The sequence below is a fragment of the Phascolarctos cinereus genome, unplaced genomic scaffold (assembly GCF_003287225.1).
Source record: "Phascolarctos cinereus isolate Bilbo 61053 unplaced genomic scaffold, phaCin_HiC Scaffold_5;HRSCAF=322, whole genome shotgun sequence".
NCBI lineage: Eukaryota > Metazoa > Chordata > Mammalia > Diprotodontia > Phascolarctidae > Phascolarctos > Phascolarctos cinereus.
Window position 1 is genome coordinate 426,916,769 of NW_027555958.1, and position 23,564 is coordinate 426,940,332.

The 23,564-nt window shown below is 42.6% G+C and overlaps 1 protein-coding gene across 2 annotated transcripts in view; it reads right to left on the reverse strand.

Annotated features, from left to right (window-relative positions):
- The window catches only part of NOS1AP (nitric oxide synthase 1 adaptor protein), a 364,850-nt gene extending 341,954 nt beyond the window's left edge, over window positions 1-22,896 (reverse strand). For both annotated transcript variants that reach the window (XM_020988623.2, XM_020988624.2), the window contains exon 1: window positions 22,428-22,896. In XM_020988623.2, coding sequence (XP_020844282.2) covers window positions 22,428-22,532 — 105 coding nt within the window. In that variant the 5' untranslated portion in view covers window positions 22,533-22,896. The remainder of the gene's footprint in view (window positions 1-22,427) is intronic.
- Between the last annotated feature and the right edge of the window lie 668 nt (window positions 22,897-23,564).

Below are 23,564 nucleotides of genomic sequence, written 5' to 3' on the forward strand. Positions count from 1 at the left end.
AAGAGCTAAGGTCTAATTTAGCTAGAACACAGAGTTCATAAAGGAGATAAATAAGGCAAGAAAGGTAGGTTTGAGATAAGTTGTAGAAGCTAATGGCCCCAGAATGCCAACTTAGAGTACCTTGTTCCATAGGCAAAAGAAAGTTAATAAGGTTTCTAAACAGGAGAGTGACATCAGTGATTAATCAATAATCATTTACTACATGCCAGCTATGTAACAGACACTATTCTAGGTGCTAGAAATAAAAAGATGTACATGAATTAATTAATCTCTGCCCTCTGGGAACTTACATTTTGTTAGGTGACATAATATACATACACATATGCACATGTGTATGTCTGTATATACACACAAAATACATACAAGGTAGATACAAGATAACCATGGATAGGCCGTGAGGCGTATCTGCCTCCCAGATAGCAGGTAGTAGAGAACAAGATACAGAGAGGACAGGAAGAGGACTCTTGCAGAGAGCAGGGCTTGAGCTGAATGTTGAAGATGGCAGTGGTTCTATGAGGCAGAAGTTAGGAGAGAGAGCATTCCAGGCATAGTGGACAACCAACGTGAATGCATAGAGCAGAAGATGCAGTGTTGTATGCAAGGAACAATAGGGCCAGGAAGGCTGGAGGGTAGATACAACAGGGAAAATAACGTAAAAAGAGGCTAGAAAGATGGTGAAGGGTCAGGTTGGGTTAAATGACAAATGGAGGAGTTTATATTTGACCCTAAAAACAATAAAGAGCTGCTGAAGTTAGTTGAATAGGGGATGCTATGGTCAGATCTATACTTTAGGAAAATCACTTTGGTGGCTTTAAGGAGGATGGATTGGAGTAGGGAGAGATTTGAGGCAGAGCTACTAATTAGGAGACTACTGTAAATACTCCAGGTACGTGGTGATTGGTCATACACCTGAATTATGGTGGTGGCTGTGTGACCAGAGATAAAGGGTGTATGTGTGTGTGGGGGGGGGGGTGTTCTGGCAAATAATTGGATATGAGGGCCAAAGGAGAATGAGGAGTCAAGGGTGACTCTGAACTGAATTATAAATCCAATGACTGCGAGGATGGTGGCGCCCTCAGTGGTACTAGGAATTCAGAAGAGGATTTTTTTTTTTAGCAGAGGTAACAAAGGAGAAAGAATGTCCTTTTTTGGACATGTTGAGTTGGAAAAGCCTATAGGAGGGATAGCCAGGTGGTACAGTGGATAGAACACTGGAGTCAGGAGGACCTGAGTTCAAATCCAACCTCACTTAATAGCTGTGTGAACCTGGGCAAATCACTTAACCCCAAAAGAAAGAAGAAGGAAGGAAGGAAGGAAGGAAGGAAGGAAGGAAGGAAGGAAGGAAGGAAGGAAGGAAGGAAGGAAGGAAGGAAGGGAAGGGGGAGGGAGGGAGGAAAGGAGAGTCTATAGGACAACCAATTCAAAATGTCCAATAGGCAATTTGTGATGTGAGCCTGTGGTTCAGCAGAGAATCTAGGGCTAGACATATAAATTTTGGGAGTCATCTGCAAAGAAATGATCACTGAAGCCATGAGTGCTGATGAAATCACCAAGTGAAAGAGTGTAGGTAACCAGAGCCAAATCATTGGGTACAACCACAGTTAGTGACATGAAGATCTAGAAAAGGAGACCGAGAAGGAACGGTTACAAAACTGGGAGGACTAATCAAAAATAGCATCACAAAAACTCAGGATACGGTGGTCACCAGTCAAGGTCAGGTCAAGGCAATAAGCATTTATTAAGCACTTACTGTGTTCCAGGCACTGGTCTATGCACTAGAGATATTTTCTAAAAGGCAAATGTAGTCCTTGTCCTCAATGAGCTCACAATCTAATAGGGAAACATTAATATATATATATATATATATATATATATATATATATATATATACATACAAGATAGATACAGGGTAAAGCAGATGTAATTCCAGAGGCAAGACACAGTTGAAGAAGCATGAGAACTAATAAAAGCCTATTATCTATTATCTATTAGCCTATTAGACTTGACAATTAAGAGATCACTGGCAAATTTGGAAAGAGCAGTTTCCAATGACTGATGAAGCAGGAAGCCAGACTACAGTGGGTTTAGAAGAGGGGAGAAGTCGAGAACCTGAGAATCAACAGCTGATGAATTCAGTTTTGAACAACAGAGTATTAAGTTGATTGAATGCTATCAATATAGTATGTGTTACATGTCTGAGTGTCACCTTGTCCCTCAGGTGCTATAAAAAGGCTTTATACTCTCTGCCGCTGTCAATCAGCCAAGCTCTAGATAGCATGATATTTTATTCTCTTCATAAAAACCAAGTCCCTTGATTTTTTCACATTTCCCTACAGTCTTTCCCAGGGTATCTGGACCGGGCAGGACATTATCAGGGTATTGGAGGATGAATCCAAATTTATAAACAAGAGATCCATTCATTCATTCCTTGTCCAGGTAATTATTGAATATCAGGTAGGTGCCCAGCACGAACCTAAGTGCCGTGGAGAAAAACAAAGAGAGTATTTGAACATGACCTTGAAGGAGCAATGATCTCCAAGAGTAGACACAACACAGAGAGAAGTTAAGGAACCTCATCAGGCAGTTTCTGTCAGTGGCTCCAGCAAATGGCACTTCAACACCAAAGGCACCAAGGGGTAGAGAGAGGATTATGAGTAGTGGGAATGTTCCTCAGCAGTAAGTCTCTGGTGCCAAGTCCTTAGCCTAGTTCTGTGCCTTTGACAAATCAAGCTCTTGGGGCCTCAGTTTCCTCATTAATAAAATGAGAGCATGGGAATAGGTGTTTTTTCAAGTCCTTCCCATACCTAAAATCCTACACCTGAGGTCACATCTTACAACTAGGAGTTGCAAAGAGGCAACTGGATAAGGGAAAATGTCCTTACTTCTAGAAGTATCCAAAGGGGGAAGGAGCTGCTGGCAATATCACATATAGCAACACAAAAGAGCACACACACACACACACAGAACATGGCAGCAACAGGTTTTTTCCCCCTTAGCAGTGTGTGTTACTCAGCAATCTCGAGTTTCTCCATTAGACATATTTTGATAATGAGGAACTTGGGGCCATTATCTGGGAGAGGAAATAAAAAGTCATGAAGAGCTATCAGAGTTACAAGGGAGGCTGACAATCTCACTCTGACCAGAAGAGTCGTTGCTAATGTCTGATCTCCAAATTGCTATTAACCTAAGCTTAAAACTAGACGAGGTGGCTCAGCCTATGGTTTTAGTCATTGACAATGAAAAGAGCAAAAGTAACACCATGGCTTCAATGTCTTGACAAGAAAAACCAGTAGGGGGAATTAGACATGGAGTGTGCTAGGGTGGGTTCAATGCTGGACTTGAACTCAGAAAAACCTACATTCAAATGCCACCTCTTACATTTAATAACTGTGGGACCCTGGGCAATCCATCAATAAGCATTTATTAAGCATTTACAATATGCTGGGCATAGGCACAGGCATAAGAGTGGAACGGTAGGCTGGGGAAAATTGTGAGCAGCTTTAAAAGCTAAACAGAAGCGTTAGTGCTGGATTTTGGACACCATAGGAAGCCACTGAAATGCACGGAGTATGGGAGTGACACAGACAGACAGTCAGAACTGGGCTTAATAGTAAATCACATTGGCAGCTGTGTGGAGTATGGAGGAAAGAAACCTAATTAGGAAGATGATGTAATACCCTAAACTTCCTTTAAGTCCCAAATAAAATCCCATCTTCCCCAACCCCTCTTACTTCAGCACCTTCCCTCTATTATTTCCTATTTATCCTGTCTACTGCCTGCTTTGCATAGACTTGCTTGCATATTGTATTCCTCCCCAACTTTGACTGTAAGCTCTTTGAGGGCTAAGTCCCAAGGACTTAGCATAGCATGTGGCACATAATAACCGCTTCATAAATGTTTACTGGGTGATTGAATGATTTAGCTAGAGGTGATAAGGGTCTGAACTAAGGTGGGAGCAGTGTGACTAGAGAGGAGCCATATGTGAGAGATGGTGCGGAGATCAAAATGGCAAGATTTAGCCACTGGCTGGAGATGAGAGGCAAATCCTTTCCCTTCTCTGAATCTCAGTTTCCTTATCAAAAAAGAGCATGTAAAATCTATAAATGCCTTTTCATTTATTTCAGATCTTTAAAAATTGGTGTAGAAGAAGCAGCCTTCAGAGTTTTGATGAGTCAGTGGAAGAAAATGCCCCAAATCACAGGACAAAGGGAAGCTCCTCAACTTCCCTCTGCCTGTATGACCTTGAGCAAATTACTCAACCTTTCTAGTCCTCGGTTTGCTCGTCTGTAAGATAAAGTGGTTGAACTACATGATCCCTCAGGTCCCATCCAGTCGTGGACCTGTAATCTCATGTTGTCTTGTTTCGACTAGATTATAAATTCCTTTAGTGCAGAAGTTATATTTTCTTTTTCTTCCCTCTACTTTTTCTCCCTCCTTCCCAAAGAGTGTCTAGTACTATATTCAACACACAAATCAATATGATTTAATGTTGCTAATTGGCCAGCTGTTCTGTCAATTTTTTTTCCCTGTTGGAGGAATTCCTTCCTTTTTTTTCTCATGTCCACAGGGTAAGAAGTCATTCCTATTTCTACCCCCATTATCCTAGTCAAGGCTCTTATTGACCCAGCTCTGAACTACTACAACAGATACCTAACTTCTCTAGCTGCTTCTTGTCTAACTAAGGCCCTGCCAAGTTAATATTCAAATCAATCAATCAAAATTTATTAAGTGCTTACTACGTTCCAGGCACTGTGCTAAGCAGTGGGGATACAAAAAGAGGCAAAAGACAGTGCCTGGCCCTCAAGGAGCTCACAATCTAATGGGAGAGTCAACAACCATACACAAAGCAATCTACGTACAGGATAAATAGGAAATAATTAACAGAGAAAGGTTGAGGAAGGCTTTCTATAGAAGGCAGAAATTTTAGTTGGGACTTAAAGAAAGCCAGGGAGGTAGTAATCAGAGCAGAAGAGGGAGATCTTTTATTACTTTTCTTTCTATCCCCTTCCCAACTGTAAGCCCAGAGAAGGGAGAGAGTAGTTATTTACTGTAGTAATAATTGTCTGACATTTTTGTTGATGACTTGGATGAAAGCACAGAGGGGTGTGTTTATCAAATTTGCAGATGACACAAAGTTGAAATGGATGACCAGCACATTAGATGACAGAATCAGGATCCAAAAAGCTCATGGCAGACCATAACAATGGGCTAGATTTAATAAGGTTAAGTTTAATAGAGATAAAATATTATGTCCCACACACAGACACAAAAAATCAACTGTACAAGGAGTGATGTAGCTAGGAAAAAAGGTCATGTGAAAGACCTGGAGCTTCTAAGGGACAGAAAGCTCAAGAGTCAACATCGTGATATAACAGAAAGAAAAGAAAACAATCTAAAGTCAATCTTTGGCTGGGTTAACAGAAGCAACATTCAGAATATTGTTAACAGAACTGTGTTAACAGAGCATTGCTTAGAGTCAGGTAAGTGGCACAGTGGATGGCAAGCCCTTGACCTGGGAGTCAGGAAGACCCGGTTTCAAATTCACCCTCAGACATTTATTTACCAGGTTTGCTCCTCAGGCAAATCACTTAACTTCTCAGGTTCCCACATAAGCCTCAGTTTCCTCACCTGTAAAATGGGATAATAAAAGCACCTATGTCTCAGAATTATTGTGAGGATAAAATGAGATATTTGTCAAGTGCTTTGCAAGCTCTGAAGTACTACATTAATGCCAAATATTATTATTATTATTATTATTATTATTTATTATATTATTATTATTATTATTACAATTATTGAAGGTAAGAGTCCCTCCATGTTCTTTGTCCTGGTCAGACCCATCAAGAATATCTCATTTCTTTTGAGACATCTTATTTTAGGGTGGACATAGGCACACTGTCCAATGGAAGGTGACAGGACCAAAGGCCATATCACCCAAACAAATCAGCAGAGGTCACCTGGCCTGAAGGAAAGACTTTGGGGGTGCCAGTGGGGGAGGTACTCAAAGAGCTCAGTTCTGCTTGACCCCAAAGGACAAATCTGAGAGTAATGAAGTTGTTAAGAGGCAAATTTTGCCATCCATAGAAAAACTAACAATTAAAGTTATCCAAAAGTAGAATGGGTTTGCCTTACAGAATCACATGGAGTCTTTAAGGGGAAGCCAGCTGTCCACTTGTCAGAGAGGTAGTAAAGGAGATCCCAGATAGGGGCTGAATTAGGTGACCTCTAAATTCTCTTTCCATTCTGATATTCTTAATTCTATGGATGGATGGAACATTCAAAACCAACCATTCAATCTAGAGGCTTCCTGATTAACTGAGATTATAGACCCAGTGAATGAGCTCAATCCACCCAAAAATCAGTGCTGGTGAATATTCTCAAGAGAAAAATACATTCTTATGTAGAGTCTCAGGGGAGATGGGATGTTATGGCCCTGGAGGAATCATGATAAAAAACCAGGACAGATCCAGGATCTTTTTAAGTTCAACATTAGGTTAGAAAGCTTAGGTGCCACTCAGTCTGGGACTAAGAAGATATAATTCATATGTACCTTACCCTGGTATATTATTTCCAAATCTGTACAGTCTCCTTTCCCTTATAAATAAACCCTGAAAAACATACTCTTAGGATCTGGATTATGTGGAGACAGACCAACAGGATGGAAAGGTGGAAGGTGATGCTAGGGATAGCAGAGAACTGAGACAACAGACATGGTAATTAGGGTTAAGATTGGAAAAATCTAGGGAAGCACAGGCCAAACCAAGCTAGCTTGGGTTTCAGGGGTCAGTCAATAAGCATTTATGAAGTACCTACTGTATGCCAGGCAGTATGCTAAGCACTAGGAATACAAAGAAAGGCAAGAAACCAGTCCTTGGTCTCTAGGAGCTAGAGACACAGTACCCCTGAGGGGGTTCAAAGATCAGACAGGCTTGAAGAGAAATGAAATATAAAAGCTTGGGGATGAAACCGAAGACCCTTGTACTGCTCAAATTAGAAGGAAGCTTAAGACCCAGAGCTGGATCCTTCAGAGGCTCTCCACTCAACAAGATAAAATCCAAACTTTTTGCATTTCAATCATATGTCCCCAATTTACTTCTCCCAACCTACTACTGCTGGACGTGAAATCTCAACATGGACCACATAAGCCCCAAACTGGCCTCCATCTTGTTCCTGAACATTCTATTGATATTCCCACCATTACACCTTTATTCCCACTTCACTAGAACATCTTTCTTCATGTTCCATGGCCCAATTGAAAACCCATCTGCTCAATGAACGCTAAACCATCTCAACCCTGAATGATTCCTCTCCCCTCTAAAATCCTGTGGCACTGAAATCCCATGCCATTCCTTCAGAAATCATTCTATGCTTTTGTCCACTTTCTTCCTCCCCAACTAGGACGCTCCTCATAAACAGGAACTGTCTCTTACACTCCCCTTATCCCAGAGCCTGATGGTGTTGTAACACAGTAGCTATTGAATAAATATTAAATATTAATATTAAAAAGTGATCTTCACTTCTGTACCTCATCAGGGTATGGAAGTGACCCTAAATTCTCAAAGGATATGACAAAGGAATATAATGTTTGACAGATGTTTACCAGTCTATGAAGACTTTGGGTATGGGCCTGGCAACCTGTCATCCAAGGACCAACCCAGGTAAATCAGAAAGGTTTACCACCTGGAGGCTCACTACCACATGTCAAGAGTTTGCTATTATGGTTTTTACCACAGCAACTCCTGGATACCATCCACTAAGGCGTAAAAGATGAAAGGGCTGCAATCCACACTAGTGGAATGAATACCTACATGGATGGAATCACAGATCTCTTGAAATATTGAAGATCATAGCATTATGGTCTCTTTTTGTTCCCGTGACAGTCTTAGTAAGTACATTTAGTTTTCACATGATTTCACCTAACAGAGGCTCAAATTTCTGGACAAGTAAGCATACTGCAATTGGTTTTCCAGCTAGATTTTGCCCAGTGTGCCAGGCTAGCTGCTCCGAAGAAAAGAAGGTCCTAGGGTTATAGCAGCTGTCTCTCAGGCTACCCACTATTTCCCATGGCCTGGCCTGGGCCATTCTGGCCTTAATATGCCCAATGGCCAAACTCACCCCACATATTATGGCTAGTATAGACCAACGACATTCCTCCAGTTCCCCGAGGACCCAACATTCCACTGCAGCCACAAAGCATGCCTCTGATTCCCTGGCATATTAGACAGGTTCCCCAAACCCACCTTTCCCGTGCAATTTGACCTCAGTGGCAGAATGCCAGGCCTAGGCCTCTGGCCACAGAGCCTTCCTATCATCCCCACTGCAACATCAAACAGATGTGGTATCTAATTATAGCCTTTGACCTTGATGCAACAGAGACCAGCCCACTTCAGCCCCATGACTCAGGCTCCAACCTAAAGTAAAGCATAAGGTGAATAAGAAAAGTTCTGGTTTGTGTTTGCTTTCAATTTTTCAGTCATCTAACCACTATCTACCTCAGTTTCCTTATCTGTAAAAATGGGTATAACAATAGCACCTACGTAACAGGGTTGTTTCGAGGAGCAAATGAGATAATATATGTAAAGCACCTTTCAAACCTTAAAGCACTATAGAAATACTGTTGTCATCATCATCATCATCATTATTATTAGGCAGTAATCATGTAAAAGGGCAGCTGGGTGGTGCAGTGGATAGAGTGCCCAGCCTAAAGTAAGAAGACTCATGTTCCTGAGTTCAAATCTGGCCTCAGACACTTACTAATTGTGTGATCCTGGGCAAGTCACTTAGCCCTGTTTGCCTCAGTTTCCTCAACTATAAAATGAGCTGGAGAAGAAAATGGCTAACCATTCCAATATTTCTGCCAGGAAAACCCCAGACAGCATCACGAAAGAGCCAGACACAACTGAAACAAATCAACAACAGCAACCGTATGAAAATCTGTGCATCAGATAGCTCAAAATACTTCCTTAGAGAAGGAGCATCAGTATATCCAAAGATCACATGCCTTATGTTCCCCTTAAAATATAAAGAAAACACAAAGCAACATACTCAGTTGTTTTAAATACATATACCAGAATTAATTTATCCAAATGAAGTTTGCCCTGCAAAGTAGCCATCTTGAGGCACTGTACACATAGCTCCTTGCACAAAGAGGGCATTTAATAAAAGTCTATTGAATTAATTCATGTCTGAATCAAATGGAACACCAATGATGCTACCCCAGTAGGCAGCCCCAAAGATGTGGGGAACCCTATCTTTTGGAATTGCCTCCAAGGTATAACTTGGTAAGTCATATCCTCCCTCTATCTTCCACCCCCCCAAAAAAAAACCCTTATTTTTCCATACCTCAGTTTTGTTTTCTTGTTGTTTCGGTATTGGTTTGAAAAAACAAATCCCTAGCTTGTTCAACCACCTCGTTCACTAACCTTGACTCCAAATGCCATTATGCTATTTACAAAAATCAAATCCACCCTCAGAGGATGAAGATTTGTCATCCCTAAGTATACTCAAAAGAATGAGCTGCAGACTCTGAAGACCATTTCAAAAGCGAAGCTCCCCAAATGTTTTGAGCATCACTCAATTAATGATGTTGGCTCCTAAGACAATTACTTTGAAGAGAACAACCCACAGACATATGTTAGGTATATATGTTTAAAAATCAATTACATTGCTTTAAAGTCAGTCACACCTTTCATACAAGACCAAAAAGGACATTCAGTCTAACTCAACTCAGTTTCCCAGGTAATTTCTCTGAATAAGAGGGAGATTCAATCTCAAAAAAGGGGGGAAAAAAAAGGAGGGGTGGGGGAGAACTGATCCTGGAGAAGGTGGGTCCATAGAATGTTCTTTGTAGGTAAAGACACAACATTCTTATTTTTTCCATTAAAGTTGGAAGTAAGAGTCACAAAACCTGACAAGAAGTTAAGAATCTCAAATTCTACATTAAAAAAAATTATATGGAATGAGTAGAACTATCCAGGTGATTACTGTTCCACACTTATGACTGTGTAATTTTTGGGCCAGTCTACTTTACCTGTCTAGGTCTCAGTTTCCTCATCACTGAAATGAAGAGGTTGCTAGGTAGAGCAGTGGACAGAGAACTAGCCCTAGAGTCAGGAGAACCTGAGTCCAAATCCAGGCTCAGACATGTGATACTCACTAGCTGTGTGACCCTGGGCAATTGCCTTACTAACCCCAATTGCCTTACTAAAAAAAAAAAATGAAATGAAGAGGTTGGCCTGAATGATCTCTAAAACCTCCTTAGCTCTAGATCTATGGCCCTTAATTTATGACTGTCATTGACCTCAGCACCATTTTTTTTAATATATGCATATGAAAGGAGAAAATCTTTATCAACAAGAATGTAAACAATATGACATGACAAATAAGGACAGAATCTGGAAGGATCTAAGATATAGTTTGGTTTTTAAGTCTGTCTTTTTTTGCTTTTGTTTTTAAAGTAGATATAGAGAAAAGGGAAGAAGAAATATGTCCTCAGAGGGTATAGGAAACTGGGGAAATCTAGTACTGCCTTTGAAGCTGTTTAGCTCAGGTAGCTAAGGCATGATGCCAATGAGGTCAACAGTAGGTATTTGTTAGGAAGGGAAAGAGTATGGAATGAAATCAGTATGATTGCTTTTGAGGAATCTTATGGAAAGCTGCCTTAGAACCCTGAATTAAAGCCATCCACTTTGGGTTTTATGCTACATCTTTATTGCAATTTCAATCCCCATTGGGACCGCAATTGCACAGCTATAGCTACAGGTTACAAACACTACATTATAAGCCAGACTGCTACCAAAAATGTACCAATAAAGTATCCAGTACAACCATACTATGGCTGGAAAACAAAAAAAGGAAAGAAAATGGTAAGAAAGACATCTATAAAGATTTGTTGTTGTTGTCTTTTTTTTTTCTGGATGGTTTTATTCACTCCACTTCATTTTTCCCCCTTTGTGGAATTTGAGATTCTTAACTCCTTGATAGGTTTTGTGGCTCTTACTTCCAGCTTTAGTGGTGAAATAATGCTGTGTTTTCCTATACAAAGAGCTTGTTATTGACCCACTTTCACCAGGACCAACCCTTTTTTTGTTTTCTTTCTTTCTTTTTTTGTGTGACTGGGTCTCCTTATCTCATTTAGGCTGAAAGTATAGTGGCCACTATACTTACCATTAAACCCCTCATTTGGGACTCCACCCTTTCACTGTCTGGTAAACTTTTGCTAGGTATCCTGTTACATGAAATATGTCTTATCTCCCTAACTGGACTACAATTTGATTTTTAAAATTCAATTCCTTCATTTTTTGAATTAAAAACAACAATAGTGTTGCCCCACAAGGTAGATTACCCACAGCAGATTTACAGGAGAATAGGGACACAACTTGAATAGGAAGGGCAGGGTAGGTTGTAAGCTAATGTCTGAAGGGAGCACCTACCTTGCTAAGATCACAGATCCGACTAGGTCTCCACTAAAGTATTCCCTAGAGTGCCCACCATATGGTGGGCATTTCCAAAAAGAATACTGATCAACAGATTGATTTCCTAAACACAAGCTTAGAAATGAAGGTACCCACACATATTCTTCAATCTGGGAAATGACTTTAAGAAAGATCTAAGGAGAGATTGAATCTGTAAGATGTGAGAGGAGATAGGTAAAAGAGAATGAACATGAGTGAAAGAAAGATCTCCAAAAGGGGAGGGGAATGAGAGAGGGAAAGAATTTGGGGCTGAAATGTTTTTTAAAATTAAAAGAAAGATAATGCAACATGGACTCACGAATCCTCTCTTGTCAAATCTTCCCCTAAACTCAAATGTTAAATGCCTGACAAAGCATTGGGCTAGGTACTCAGGAATGCTTACCTTCTGGAGGGGGAGAGTGTGAACCAAGAAGGGAGGGAAGGGTACAACATATATACAAAGAGAAGCAAATGCAAGATTATTTTAGGTGAGTAGGAACACTAACCAATACCTGGAGGGGTCCTGGAAGGCTTCCAGTAAGAGGTGGAAACTGAGTTGAGGCTTGAAGGAAAATGGCCTGAAAATTTATACCAGCCCACTTTAAAACTACAAGAAACAGCAAAATCAAATAAAAACAAAAAGTAAAATAAAACAAAATCACAAGTAGGTCCCATCATGAGGGGTGGGTGGGGGCATAAATCTATACCCCAAAACCAGGAAGAGATCAGTTGAAATGACCTTGACAAGGAAAGTGAAAACATCTGGTCTGCCTAAACTCTGAAGTAGCAGCTTAAAATGCAATCTGGTCAACACTGGAGGCAAAAACCAACCAACCACAAACAAACAAAAAACGCATAGAGAAGCCTGTTCGTCAATGTAGTTACAGCACAAGTTATGTGTTTATAGGAAACAGAGCAACAGAGAGAACTAATATGTTATCTGTCACTAGGCCCACAGGAGACATTAATCTTTCTCTCAGTGGAAAAACAATGTTTCCAACTGAATACCTCTTCCCACTCTAGGGGAAAAAAATCCCAAAATAAAAAGAGGATCTGTACTTGGAAAGGAGAAAAGAACACAATCAAGTGGCTTTTCTACAGTTTCCAGTTCAAAAGAGAGGGTCCCATCCAGAAGGTGAGTCAACATTTGTAAACTGTCTATGGCCAAGACAATGATCTCCAAAACTTTCTTGACTGCAGATTCCTATCTGTAAAAAATATTGAGCACAAAATAGGTGTATCTGCTTATTTATAAATTATGCCCATTTACTATTGTGCTATTCATTAGATACCTTCTGAAACTTACACCAAAAATGGAAACTTAAGAAGGATGATAAAAAGATGAAATAATATTTGATCCTAGATTTAATAGTCACTGGGGGGGGGGGGATGGAGAAGGAAGAAGGGGTGACATGGTTACATACTCACTTTAAGAAAATCATTTTGGAAAAAAAAAATCACTTTGGGGGTCAGGAGGTCCTGAGTTCAAATTTGACCTCAGACACTTGACACTCACTAGCTGTGCGACTCTGGGCAAGTCACTTAACCCCAATTGCCTCACCAAAAAAAAGAAAATCACTTTGGCAGCTGTAAAAAGGATGGATTAGAAAGGGGAGAAACTTGAAACTGGGAGACTCCTGCACCAGAAAACTACTGTAATAGTCAATGCAAGGGGTGATGAGGTTCTGAACTAAGATAGTGGCCCATAAAGGGAGAGAAGGGGATAGATGTGAGATGCTGACGAATAAACAAGGTAATTTGGTAACTGAATGGATAGGGGAGGAGAGAAGAAGGAAGGAAAAGAGAGACAGAGAGCGATACGGACAGACAGACACAGAGAGAGAAAGAGAGATGTAGTATATCACTCTCCAAAGTGAGTGGATTTGAATTTAAAGGTCTTCAGATTTAGCTCTTCACGGGATTCCTCAAAAGCAAACCAACTTGAACTTTTCTGGTATTCCTTTCCTTTCTAACAATCAACCCTAGTGTCTGCCTAGGAATAACACCTTTGCCCACTGAAAACATCTCTTCATGACTGCCTATGCTCCAGCATCCAATCAAACAAAACATACTTGCCTATTTGCACGTGGTGCTTTCTGTAGTAGATTCAAAGACCAATATGAAGTTAACTACAGTTCCTGTCCTCAAGCTTACACTCCACAGAGGCACTCACCACCATGCCTATAAGGTAAAATACAATTCTCCAGCCTGGCATTTAAAGACCTCTACACAGTTCAGGTGCCTCCTCTTACACAAGGGCCATGCATTTTCTCCCTCTTGATATTACTTATGTCCCTATCCCACCCCCAGTAGAATGTAAGCTTCTAGAAAGCAGGTATTATTTGGGGAGGGTGGCAATCCCCAGGGCTTGCAAAATAGTAATTTACACAGTAAATACTTATTAATGTTTATTAGGTTACTGAATTATAGAATTTGGAAGAGACCTTAGAAATCATTTTGTACTTAGACCTAGGCTAAGTCAGGAAATACCTTGCTTAAAGTCATAGAAATAGTAATCTCTGTTGAGCAGAGATTGGGTCCCAGTTCTTCTCATTGAAGATTGGATGAGTTTTTCCAGTATATCAATCAATCAACAAACATTTATCAAACACCTACTATGTGCCAGGTACTGTGCTACGTGCTGAAGATACAAAGAGTGGCAAAAGACAGTCCCCGACCTCAAGGAGCTTACCATATATTCAACGAATATTCCTTGAGTGACCACTATATACCCAGTGCCTTAGGAGATAAGAAATATAAAGCAGTCTCCCTGACCTAAAGCCTACGACCAGATGTAAGGCACATTGCCAAGGTAGGAACACTAGATCAATATCCAATAAAAAGCATTCTTCTTTAAAAATCTGTAAGCTCTGATTAGCTTGCTTATTCTCTCAGGGAAGAAAGAGGGGAGGAAGGAAGGGATAGAATTTGGAACTCAAAGCTTTTTTAAAAAATGTTAAAAATGGTTTTTACATGTAATTGGGGGGAAAATATTTTTTAAAAGAAAATCAGTAAGCTGTGATTAGACAAAGTGGAAAGGGAAGACTGAGGCCAGATAAGCACATCTGAGTGTGTATTTACTGTCAGTGTCCCCTCAGGCCCTCAGCAGTCAGCTCCTGGTCTTATTCAACATTTAGTTAGAAAGAGGGAGGGCTGCACTGAAACACAAGCCTATATAAAGTATCATAGCTTCTGAAGGAATGGGGTGACCCTTTTATCTCAGTAGACACTCCAAGAGATGCTGAAAATGGTCCAGATGGATTTAAATCCACATGGGAGATGCAAAGAAACTCCACAGGAATCAGTGTAAGGATGATGCACACTGGTAGAAAATGCCTGAACTGCTCTGGCCCCCAGTGGGCACTTACCTTGCTGGAAGTGGAGTCTTAAATAGCTAAAAGCCAGATGCTCTGGAGCTTCAAAGGAAACAAGATGCTGAATGTGAGAGAAAACAGAAGCATCACAAGATAACAATTATTGCCAGGAGGTAGAAGTGTGGGGATGGGAGAGGAAGAAGTCTTCTGCTCAGATTACGACTGTTTAAAGAAATTATTTCTTATAAATAAGACTGTATAAGATAATTTCATATATTTATGTAATTTATATTACATATGATATATAAAATAGTTATATTGTTTTCTTATAAGAATATTACATGAATATATAAAAATATTACATATCCAAAGAAATTTCAAGAAAGGCAAGCAAAGATAGTTCCAAGGTTGGGCAATAAATATGACATTACCTTCTATCCTGAAAAACTAAAAGGTTGGAGCAATGTGATGGTGAAATAAATTAAGAACTACCTGTCATCTTGTTAACTTTTCAGCTCCTGTCTCCAGGCCTTTTACACCAGCTATTCCTCATGTCTGGAATTCACTCCAGGCAACTCCAGAGTGGATACAGCTCTGTGCCTAGAGTCAGAAAGACCTGAGTTCAAATCCAACCTCAGATATGTACTAGCTGTGTGACCCTGGGCAAGTCACCTAACCTCTGTCTCAATTTCTTTATTTATAAAATGGGGATAAATAATAGCACCTACCTCCCAGGGCTGTTGATAGCATAAATATTTGTCAAGCACTTTGCAAATCTTAAGGCAAGACATAAATGCAAGCTGTAAAGCAATCATCATCACCATCATTATTACATGACTGAGCCTACATTAAAATCACCTACAGCTAAAACTTAAGGCATTTGACATTCGTGGGGCCACCAACTTAGATCCTAAAAATCAATCATAACATACCAAGAAGAAAAGAAAATTCAGAAGAGCTTGAATGAAAAGTGAACAGATAGAGCTCACAGGAAAACATCAGGCTGTGACAAATTTTGTAAGAATAACTGTACAATATTGTAACAATGATCAGGTGTGAAAGATTTGACTGCTCTGATCAATACAATGATCCAAGACAATCCAAAGGACTCATGATGAAAAATGCTATCTACCTCCAGAGAGAGATCTGATGAACTCTGATGCAGATAGAAGCATTTTTTTTAATTTTCTTTGTTTCTTGCTTTTTATTGTTTTTTTCTTCTATTTTTGCAACATGGTTAATATGGAAATATGTTTTGCATGACTTCACATGTATAATTGATGTCATATTGCTTGCCTTCTAAGTGGGTGGGGGATGGGCAAGATTGAGGAAGGGAGAGAATTTAGATCTTTAATTTAAAAAAATAATAACTGTGCAGTACCTTAACTAAATCTGAGATTTTCAGCATTCAAAAATATTCAAAAATTATAAGCCTATTTAATTGCATAGATTATAGAGGGGAGGAGCTAGAGAGGGACTTATCCAAATCACCTATTTTACAGATGAGAACATTGAGGTCCAAAGCTTATTAGGGGTAGTCGCCTCCTTTTATCCAATAAAAACTCTTACTATACAGTAGCTCTAAGCTGTCATAATTATTACATTCTTTTTAGGCCACCACCAGCAACATAATCTGGGCTGGACTGACCATAGATCAGGCCAAGGATGGCAATTCCTGTGTTGCAGTGATGCTGAGCAATTTTACAAAAAGGATTTCTCTATGCCCACAATTAAGCAGAAAGGTCTAATTTTCTGAGTAAGAGATACCGTATGTAATGTCAGTAGTTTAAATCTTGTCCTGCCCCCATCTTCACCAACCACACCAAGAATATATTTCAGAAAGAGACCCTATGCTTTTCATTGCAAAGGAGATTATCGAGAGGGAAGTCCCTACTTTCGTGGACTCCCCAACCCCTCCAAAACAGCTATATAGGTGGTGTTTAAGTCTATGCTGGTATGTATGTTCACAAACCAAAGGCAGCCTACTTGGGATTCTTGGGTATTCTTAATGTTCTGAAATCCAAGGCCAAGTGAGCGTGCCAGGTTTTAGATGGCTGATAATGCCACATAGATCACTGACTGCATTATGGGAGGCAGGAGCACCTAGCAAGGGGGGCCAGCTCAGTTCTAAACTTTCCCAGGTCCATCAACCTGCAAAAATCACTTCAACATGTGAAAATAGTTAAGCCACTTTTAGAGGCCCTGCAGACAATTGTTGACTTCTCTATAAAAATGAATGTGGAATAGTGAAAAAAGTGTAAGAGTTTGGAATTAGGAATAAGGAGGACAGAAATCTCACTTCTGGTGCTTATTCACCCTTTCAGCATGGGCAAGTTACTTAACTTCTGAGCCTCGATTTCTCCATCTATTAAATGGGGATGATAATACCTGTATAACTGGAGATAATCATGCCTGTCCACTAACAATGCTCAAACACCAACCTCACAAACTTGGTGGTGGTTTAAAGTGCTTTTTGAAGCCTTAAGACATTTTGTAGTAAGAAGACGGCCCCTGTCCACAAAGAGCTTACAATCTAATAAAGGAGGGATAGAAGATATGCACAAAAAAGGATGATGCCAAGGAAGTTGGGGTGAGGAGAGGCTAATTAGTAGGAAGATAAGGGAAGGCTTCACAGAGCAAATGGGCCTCAAATGGAGACTTGAAGGAACAGGAACAAATACCAGTTATTATTATTAAGGCAACTAGGTGGTGCGATGGATACAGTCCTGAACCGGGAGTCCAGGAGACCTGAGTTCAAATCTGACCTCAGATACTTATGAGAAATGTAACCCTGGACAAGTCATTTAGCCTCTGCCTACCTCAGTTTTCCCATCTGTAAAATGGGGATAATAATAGCACCTATGTCTCAGGGTTGTCTTAAAGATATAACGAAATAATATTTGTAAAGAGTTTTGCAAACCTTTAAGTGCTATATAAATATACATAAACAATACATAAATTTATATATTATTAGTAGTGGTATTAATCACCTTTTACATTCACTAGAGAAGATAAAGTAGTATAATATATACATATACATATATATATATATATATATATACATAGATGGGTAGATAGATACATATGACAGATGACAAAGAATAATATGATCAATATGCAGCAGAGGAAGGAATAGCCAAGGAAAGCTTCACTCAGAAAGGACTTGAATTGATCCTTGAAGACATAAACAGTGAGATGGGTGGAAGGGAAAGAGGACATTCCTGACTAAGAGAACATTAGGAACCACAGGATTTCAGACCTCAGAAAGAATCTAAGCCAGCCCCCTCATTTTACTGATGAGAAACTGAGGCCCAGAGAAGTTAATTAATTTGCCCAAGGTCACACAACTAATAAATAGCCAAGTCTAATAAATGAACCCAGTGCCTCTAACTCCAAATCCAATATGCTTTGCCATTTTATACACTGCTTTTCAAGGGACTAAAGGCACAGGGGTGGGAAGAATGAGCATAGCATCTTCAGGGAATATCCACCACAACCTTGGAACCCCCTCCTCTCCCCTCCCTGCCCAAGACACAGGAAAGAAATCACAAGGTAGTACTACAAAGTCCCTGCTGCCACCTTCTGAATGCTCTGGGAAAGATACCCAACTAAATGAAACTGATACCACAAGGCGATGGGAGAAGGGAGACAGAATCCAAGGTGTTGAGGCCATTTGGAGCTTACTACTCAATAAATACACCTGCCGATGAACCAAGCACTGGTACAGAGTACAGAAGATAGGCTTGACTGTAGATGCTGGTGGAAGACTGTAGTGCACGAACTCTCCTTCCCTGAGGCCAAAGTAGCCTATCACGACGGCCTTCTCAGGACAGCCCTGGGCAAGGAACTATAGCAAGGAGTAAAGTGGGGATGGGGATGGAGGGGGGAACGCCTTTGGGGCAACCATCCTGAGACACAGGTTAGACCACAGAAGCTGCCACAACATTGGTCAGGCCCAAGAGACCTTTCGGCAGGCCTTGCAACCCAGGTGACCTTCAAGCCTGGCTGAGGTATGAATCTGAGTGGCCAACACTGGCATCGCCGCAGCCATCACTTATCCTAAGTTGCCAGGCCTTGGGAAAAGACAAAGTTATTTTCAGATTGCACATGGCCAAGTTAGGGCACATTTGTGCAATATCACAGCCTGTGTTGGGGTCAAGGGGAAAGAGGGAAGAGCAAGGTTTTGATTTAACTCTGCAGTCCCACAATTGAAAGTGCCACAACCATACCTGTGAATTAGCTCTCCCAAGGCATGGAAACTGGCCAGGGAGAAACTTTCCCATGCTTGAATGGATTCTGCCATTCCTTTCCCTACCCCAATGAGACCGCAGTCTCTTGGAGAACAGGTGCTAAGTATGTTAGGCTACTTTGTCCTTCCTTAGAACCTAGGGATTGCAAGAGATGCACGAGCATAATAGCTGGTATTTACATAAGTGTTTTGAGGTCTGCAAAGTGCTTTACAAAGACCATCTCATTCTACTTTCACTGGGACCTGGGGGAGGAGGTGCTATTACTACTCTGTGCTCTTTGGAAAAGTAATGCCTTTGATTCTGCATTTCACGCAGTGGTTAAATGCATGGGCATCTGGTACCCCATAAGAGTACCTTGCTTTTGCTGTTTTGTTCAGTTGTTTCAGCCATGTCCCACTCTTCTCGACCCCATTTGGGGTTTTCTTGGCAAAGATACTGAAGTGGTTTGCCAGTTTCTTTCTCCAGCTCTCTTTATAGACAAGGAAACTGGCAAACAGGGGTAAGTGACTTGCCTAGGGTCACAGAGTTAGTGTCTGAGGCTATATTTGAACTCAGGAAGAGGAGTCTTCCTGATTCCAAGCCTGGACATCCTGACTCCCCCCGAGCCACCTAGCTGCCCCTAAAAGAGTACCTTGACAGGCTTACAAATATAGGCTTGTAACTTACTGAAAGTTGTAACCTAGACCTCCAAAGTTAACCTTAGCTGATAGGCAACAAATACTAAAAGATGTCTCCATCCTATTTCACAAAATCATAGGTTCAGAGTTAGAAGAAACTTCAGAGATCATCCACCCCAACCTATACATGAGCAAGAATCCTATGCTTAAGAAGTAGTCACCCAGCCTTCACCATCAATGATGGGAAGTCCTCTACAAATCCCAAAGCAGGCCATGTCATTTTCAGAAAATTAGGATTTTTTCCCCTTTACATAGAGCCTAAATCTGATTCTCTCCAACTTCTACTACCTAACTAGTTCTCCCCTATGAGGCCAAACAGAACAGTTTATTCTCTCTTCTACATAACAATTCTTCAAATATTTGAAGATATCCATGCCCTGCCAAGAAATTTCTTCTCAACACAGAACATGTCCCAATTCTTTCCATCAGTTCTGGATGAATCCTACCACCCTCCAGATCATCTTCACCTGGTACTGCATCAAAATGTTGACTTCCTTCCCTCCTTCTGCCCTCTACACTAAACCTTCACACCCTTAGAGCAAAACCTTTGCCCTACTTACTACATCATCTTGTGAGGATTTTTCCCTATTTGATCTAATAATGCAGAGGCTCCATCCACTTTCCTTTAGTATTGAAACCCCCACACACACACACAAACACACACACTCACAAAACACCAGAAGCTGCAGGCCCTAGGGTAGGGTATGAATCCCCACCCCCACACCCTAGGTCAATGACTGACAAAGAGATTGCATGTCGGGTCCTTCAGGGAAGAAAATGAGATCTGCAAGCCCTAAGACATTCTCTACTTTCTGGTTTCCTAGTTAGGATGCATGCAGACCGCTCGGAGAAAAGAATTAAAAGAATCTTTCAAATCTATCATCCATTCTACCTTTCTGTAAAAGCATTGAAAGCATTGGAAAGAAGACAAACTGACCCCAAACAAATTTCCTTCACTACGTCCAAGTAAAATGAAATCTTGGCCATGAAAAGAAATCACACCTTAGAGTGAAGGGAATCTGCTAAAGGGTCCAAGCCACAAGAAAAACAAAAACAAAAAATCCTCATACAGCATATCTTAAGGACCTGAGCAAGTCTATTCTGGGAGAAGACAGATGTTTCTCAGCCTGCAGGATCCGATACAAGACAGTGCCAGAGTTAAGATCAGGCTATGAGACGGTTCCACTACAGCAAGCCCAACAAAACCAAAATTCAGCTCTGTTCTTGTTCAAACACTACAATTGCTACTGGGGGAGAAAAACACTACCACCACCATCAGGGTGCTGTTTCCAGAGATATTTAAAAAAAAAAAAAAGATAAAAGTCTCCAGAAAGCCCAGGGGGTCTGGAAGACAGGAAAGAAGTATCAGGACAAGTGAAAACCCAGTCCATACAACTGGCACCTGGGGTGAGGATTCAGAGATGAAACATGTCAGCATCTCATGCATAGAGTCACGAAGGAAAAAAATGGAACAAAGACCGGTAGAAAGGAGCTCTCCGGCATTTTGCCGGGTGACAGGAGCGGTGAGGAACAATGTGGGTGAAGGAGAAACGCTTTATTTTTGACTTCTCACGTTATTAGACACATAGCAGGCACCTGAATGTGAGCCAAAATGAACCTCATCTCCCACAGGGAAAGAAATGGAAGCTACCGGCTAGCGACAGAGCTGGAAGAAAATTCAACAAACTTTGGGCTGAAGATTAGTAAGAAGTAATCTCAAGTGAGAAAAACCTTCTTTCCCTGTGACTACTAGCAAAAATCCCATCACTGGAGGCACTGGCACACATTTCCTGGGGCATCACTAGACTCTAAGGAATTTTCACACAGTCTTTACCTACACCCAAAGGGATATGAACCTGAAAAGAGGATGAAGGAAGGAAGGTGGGGAGGGTCGTTCCTCTGAAACAGTGAAACGGGATGACTCTAGGGCCTTAACACTGAACTCAGAAAACTCCACTTTTCTCTCCAGGTCAGCAAGTATGGCAGCAGATACACTGCTTATGAAAGAGGCGAGTGCCCACACCAACCCTCCCCCACTTTTTTTCCTTCTTTCTTTTTAATCACTGCACTTGCAAAGGGATAGAAAGGGTCAGGGTGGGTCTTTCAGAACTTCAAAACTGAGGCAACCCTTGAGAAGTAGCTGGGAGATCTGTCCAAGTCACAGGCACAGCTACAGAAGGGGGAAAAGCCCCTGAACCTTATGCTAGGGAAGAAGCAATTTCCTCATTCAGGAAGTATGCATTTCCCTTTTGAAAGTCGTTCCTCCAAGCACCTCTTTTCCATCGGAGCCCCATAGGTAAATAACACCAGACGCAGTCCCCTGCCCTCACAGCCTAGCAGGTATCTTAGCAGCTAATGGGTCTGAGGGTTAGGTCCCAAAGGAAGGGGTCCCTAGAGTAACAACCCACGGTGAGGTGGGGACGCCGGAGAGAGGCGGCAATCTGCAGTCTCCGGTTTTCAGGAACTGCCATTCTCAGGAATAGGGTTGGGTGGGAGCCTAAGTGACATCTCTCAAACTTTGCAGCGGAAAGTTCCCAGCTCAGGGTAGAAGCCAGCCAGTTGTTATTCAGAAAGTCACAATCCTCCCCGCCCCCCTCCAACCCCCCCACCCATATGCCAGCCTCCTTCCATACCACAGGTGGGCCTCCATATACTGGTTCTCCCATCACATGCCCCGAGTTCCAGCATCCCAGTCCATACCCCACACCCCCACCACTGCTCCAACCCCCTCACCTTGGCCTCAAAGCAGATGCCATGCTGGAAGGCGTCCTCGTTATGGAGGGGAATCCGCAGGTCGTGTCCATCGTCCACCAGGTTGTACTTGGTTTTGCTGGGCATAGTGACCCCAACGAGGAGAAGGGGGCTGAAGGGAGAAGGAGGCCGTCCCTCTCCTCCGGCGAGGTGGGCTGAAGCAGGATAGGGGGCCGAGGCGAGGAGAGAGCTGGGAATGGGGGGCGCGCAGCGCCCAGCTCTGGAGCTCGGCAAGCCGCGGGTGCTTCTAGCCCTGCGGCACCGAGCTGCGCCCTGTGCGGAGACAGCCGAGTCCGGGAGCTGCGCGAGGAGCCGAGTGGGAACCGAAGCGGGAGCAGGACAAAACGGTGGTGACGGCGGCTGATCCCAGCGACAGGAGCGGCGGCGCGGGGGCCATGCAATTCCTGCCGGGGAGCAGGAGCTGAAGGACTGGGACAGGGACTAGGGCTGGGGGGAGGAGGAGGAGGAGGAGGAGGAGGAGGAGGAGGAGGAGGAGGAGGAGGAGGACGAGGAGGAGGAGGAGGAGGAGGAGCAGCAGCAGCAGCGGCAGCAGCAGCAGCAGCAGCAGGCGGGAGCGGGGTCCGCGCGGAGCCCCCAAGGCTGGGGGAGGGGACGACTCGGACCCACCCTCCGGCAGCGGGAGCCGGGCGCAGCTCCTGCCTGGGATCGGGGACTGGGACAAGGAAGGCAAGGAGGAGGAGGAGGAGCAGGAGCAGGAGGCGGAGGCGGAGGCGGAGGCGGCGGCGCGGGCGCCTGTCACCGAGACGAGACGCGGGATCTGCCACCCAGCCAGGCGAGCCGAGCCGAGCCGAGCCGCTCCTCCCGCGCGGGGCGGGCCCCTGGCCCGGGCTCCTCCCGCGGGGGCGGGCTGCCGAGAGCCCGACGACTCCGCCCCCGCCCCGGGCTCTCCCGGCCAGTGCTGGCCTGGGCTGGGCAGTTCTCGGCAGGTGAAAGTCCCCGCAGAAGCTCGGAGCCCGAAACGCGGACCGCCCCGAAGGTGGGGTGGGGTGCCCACCCGGTCTGGACTGCCCTGAGCCCCTGAGGGGGAGGTGGGGAGCCCACCTTCTCCAAGAACTTCGCCTCCCCTGACTGAGCCTGGTGAAAAGACGAGAAGAGCCC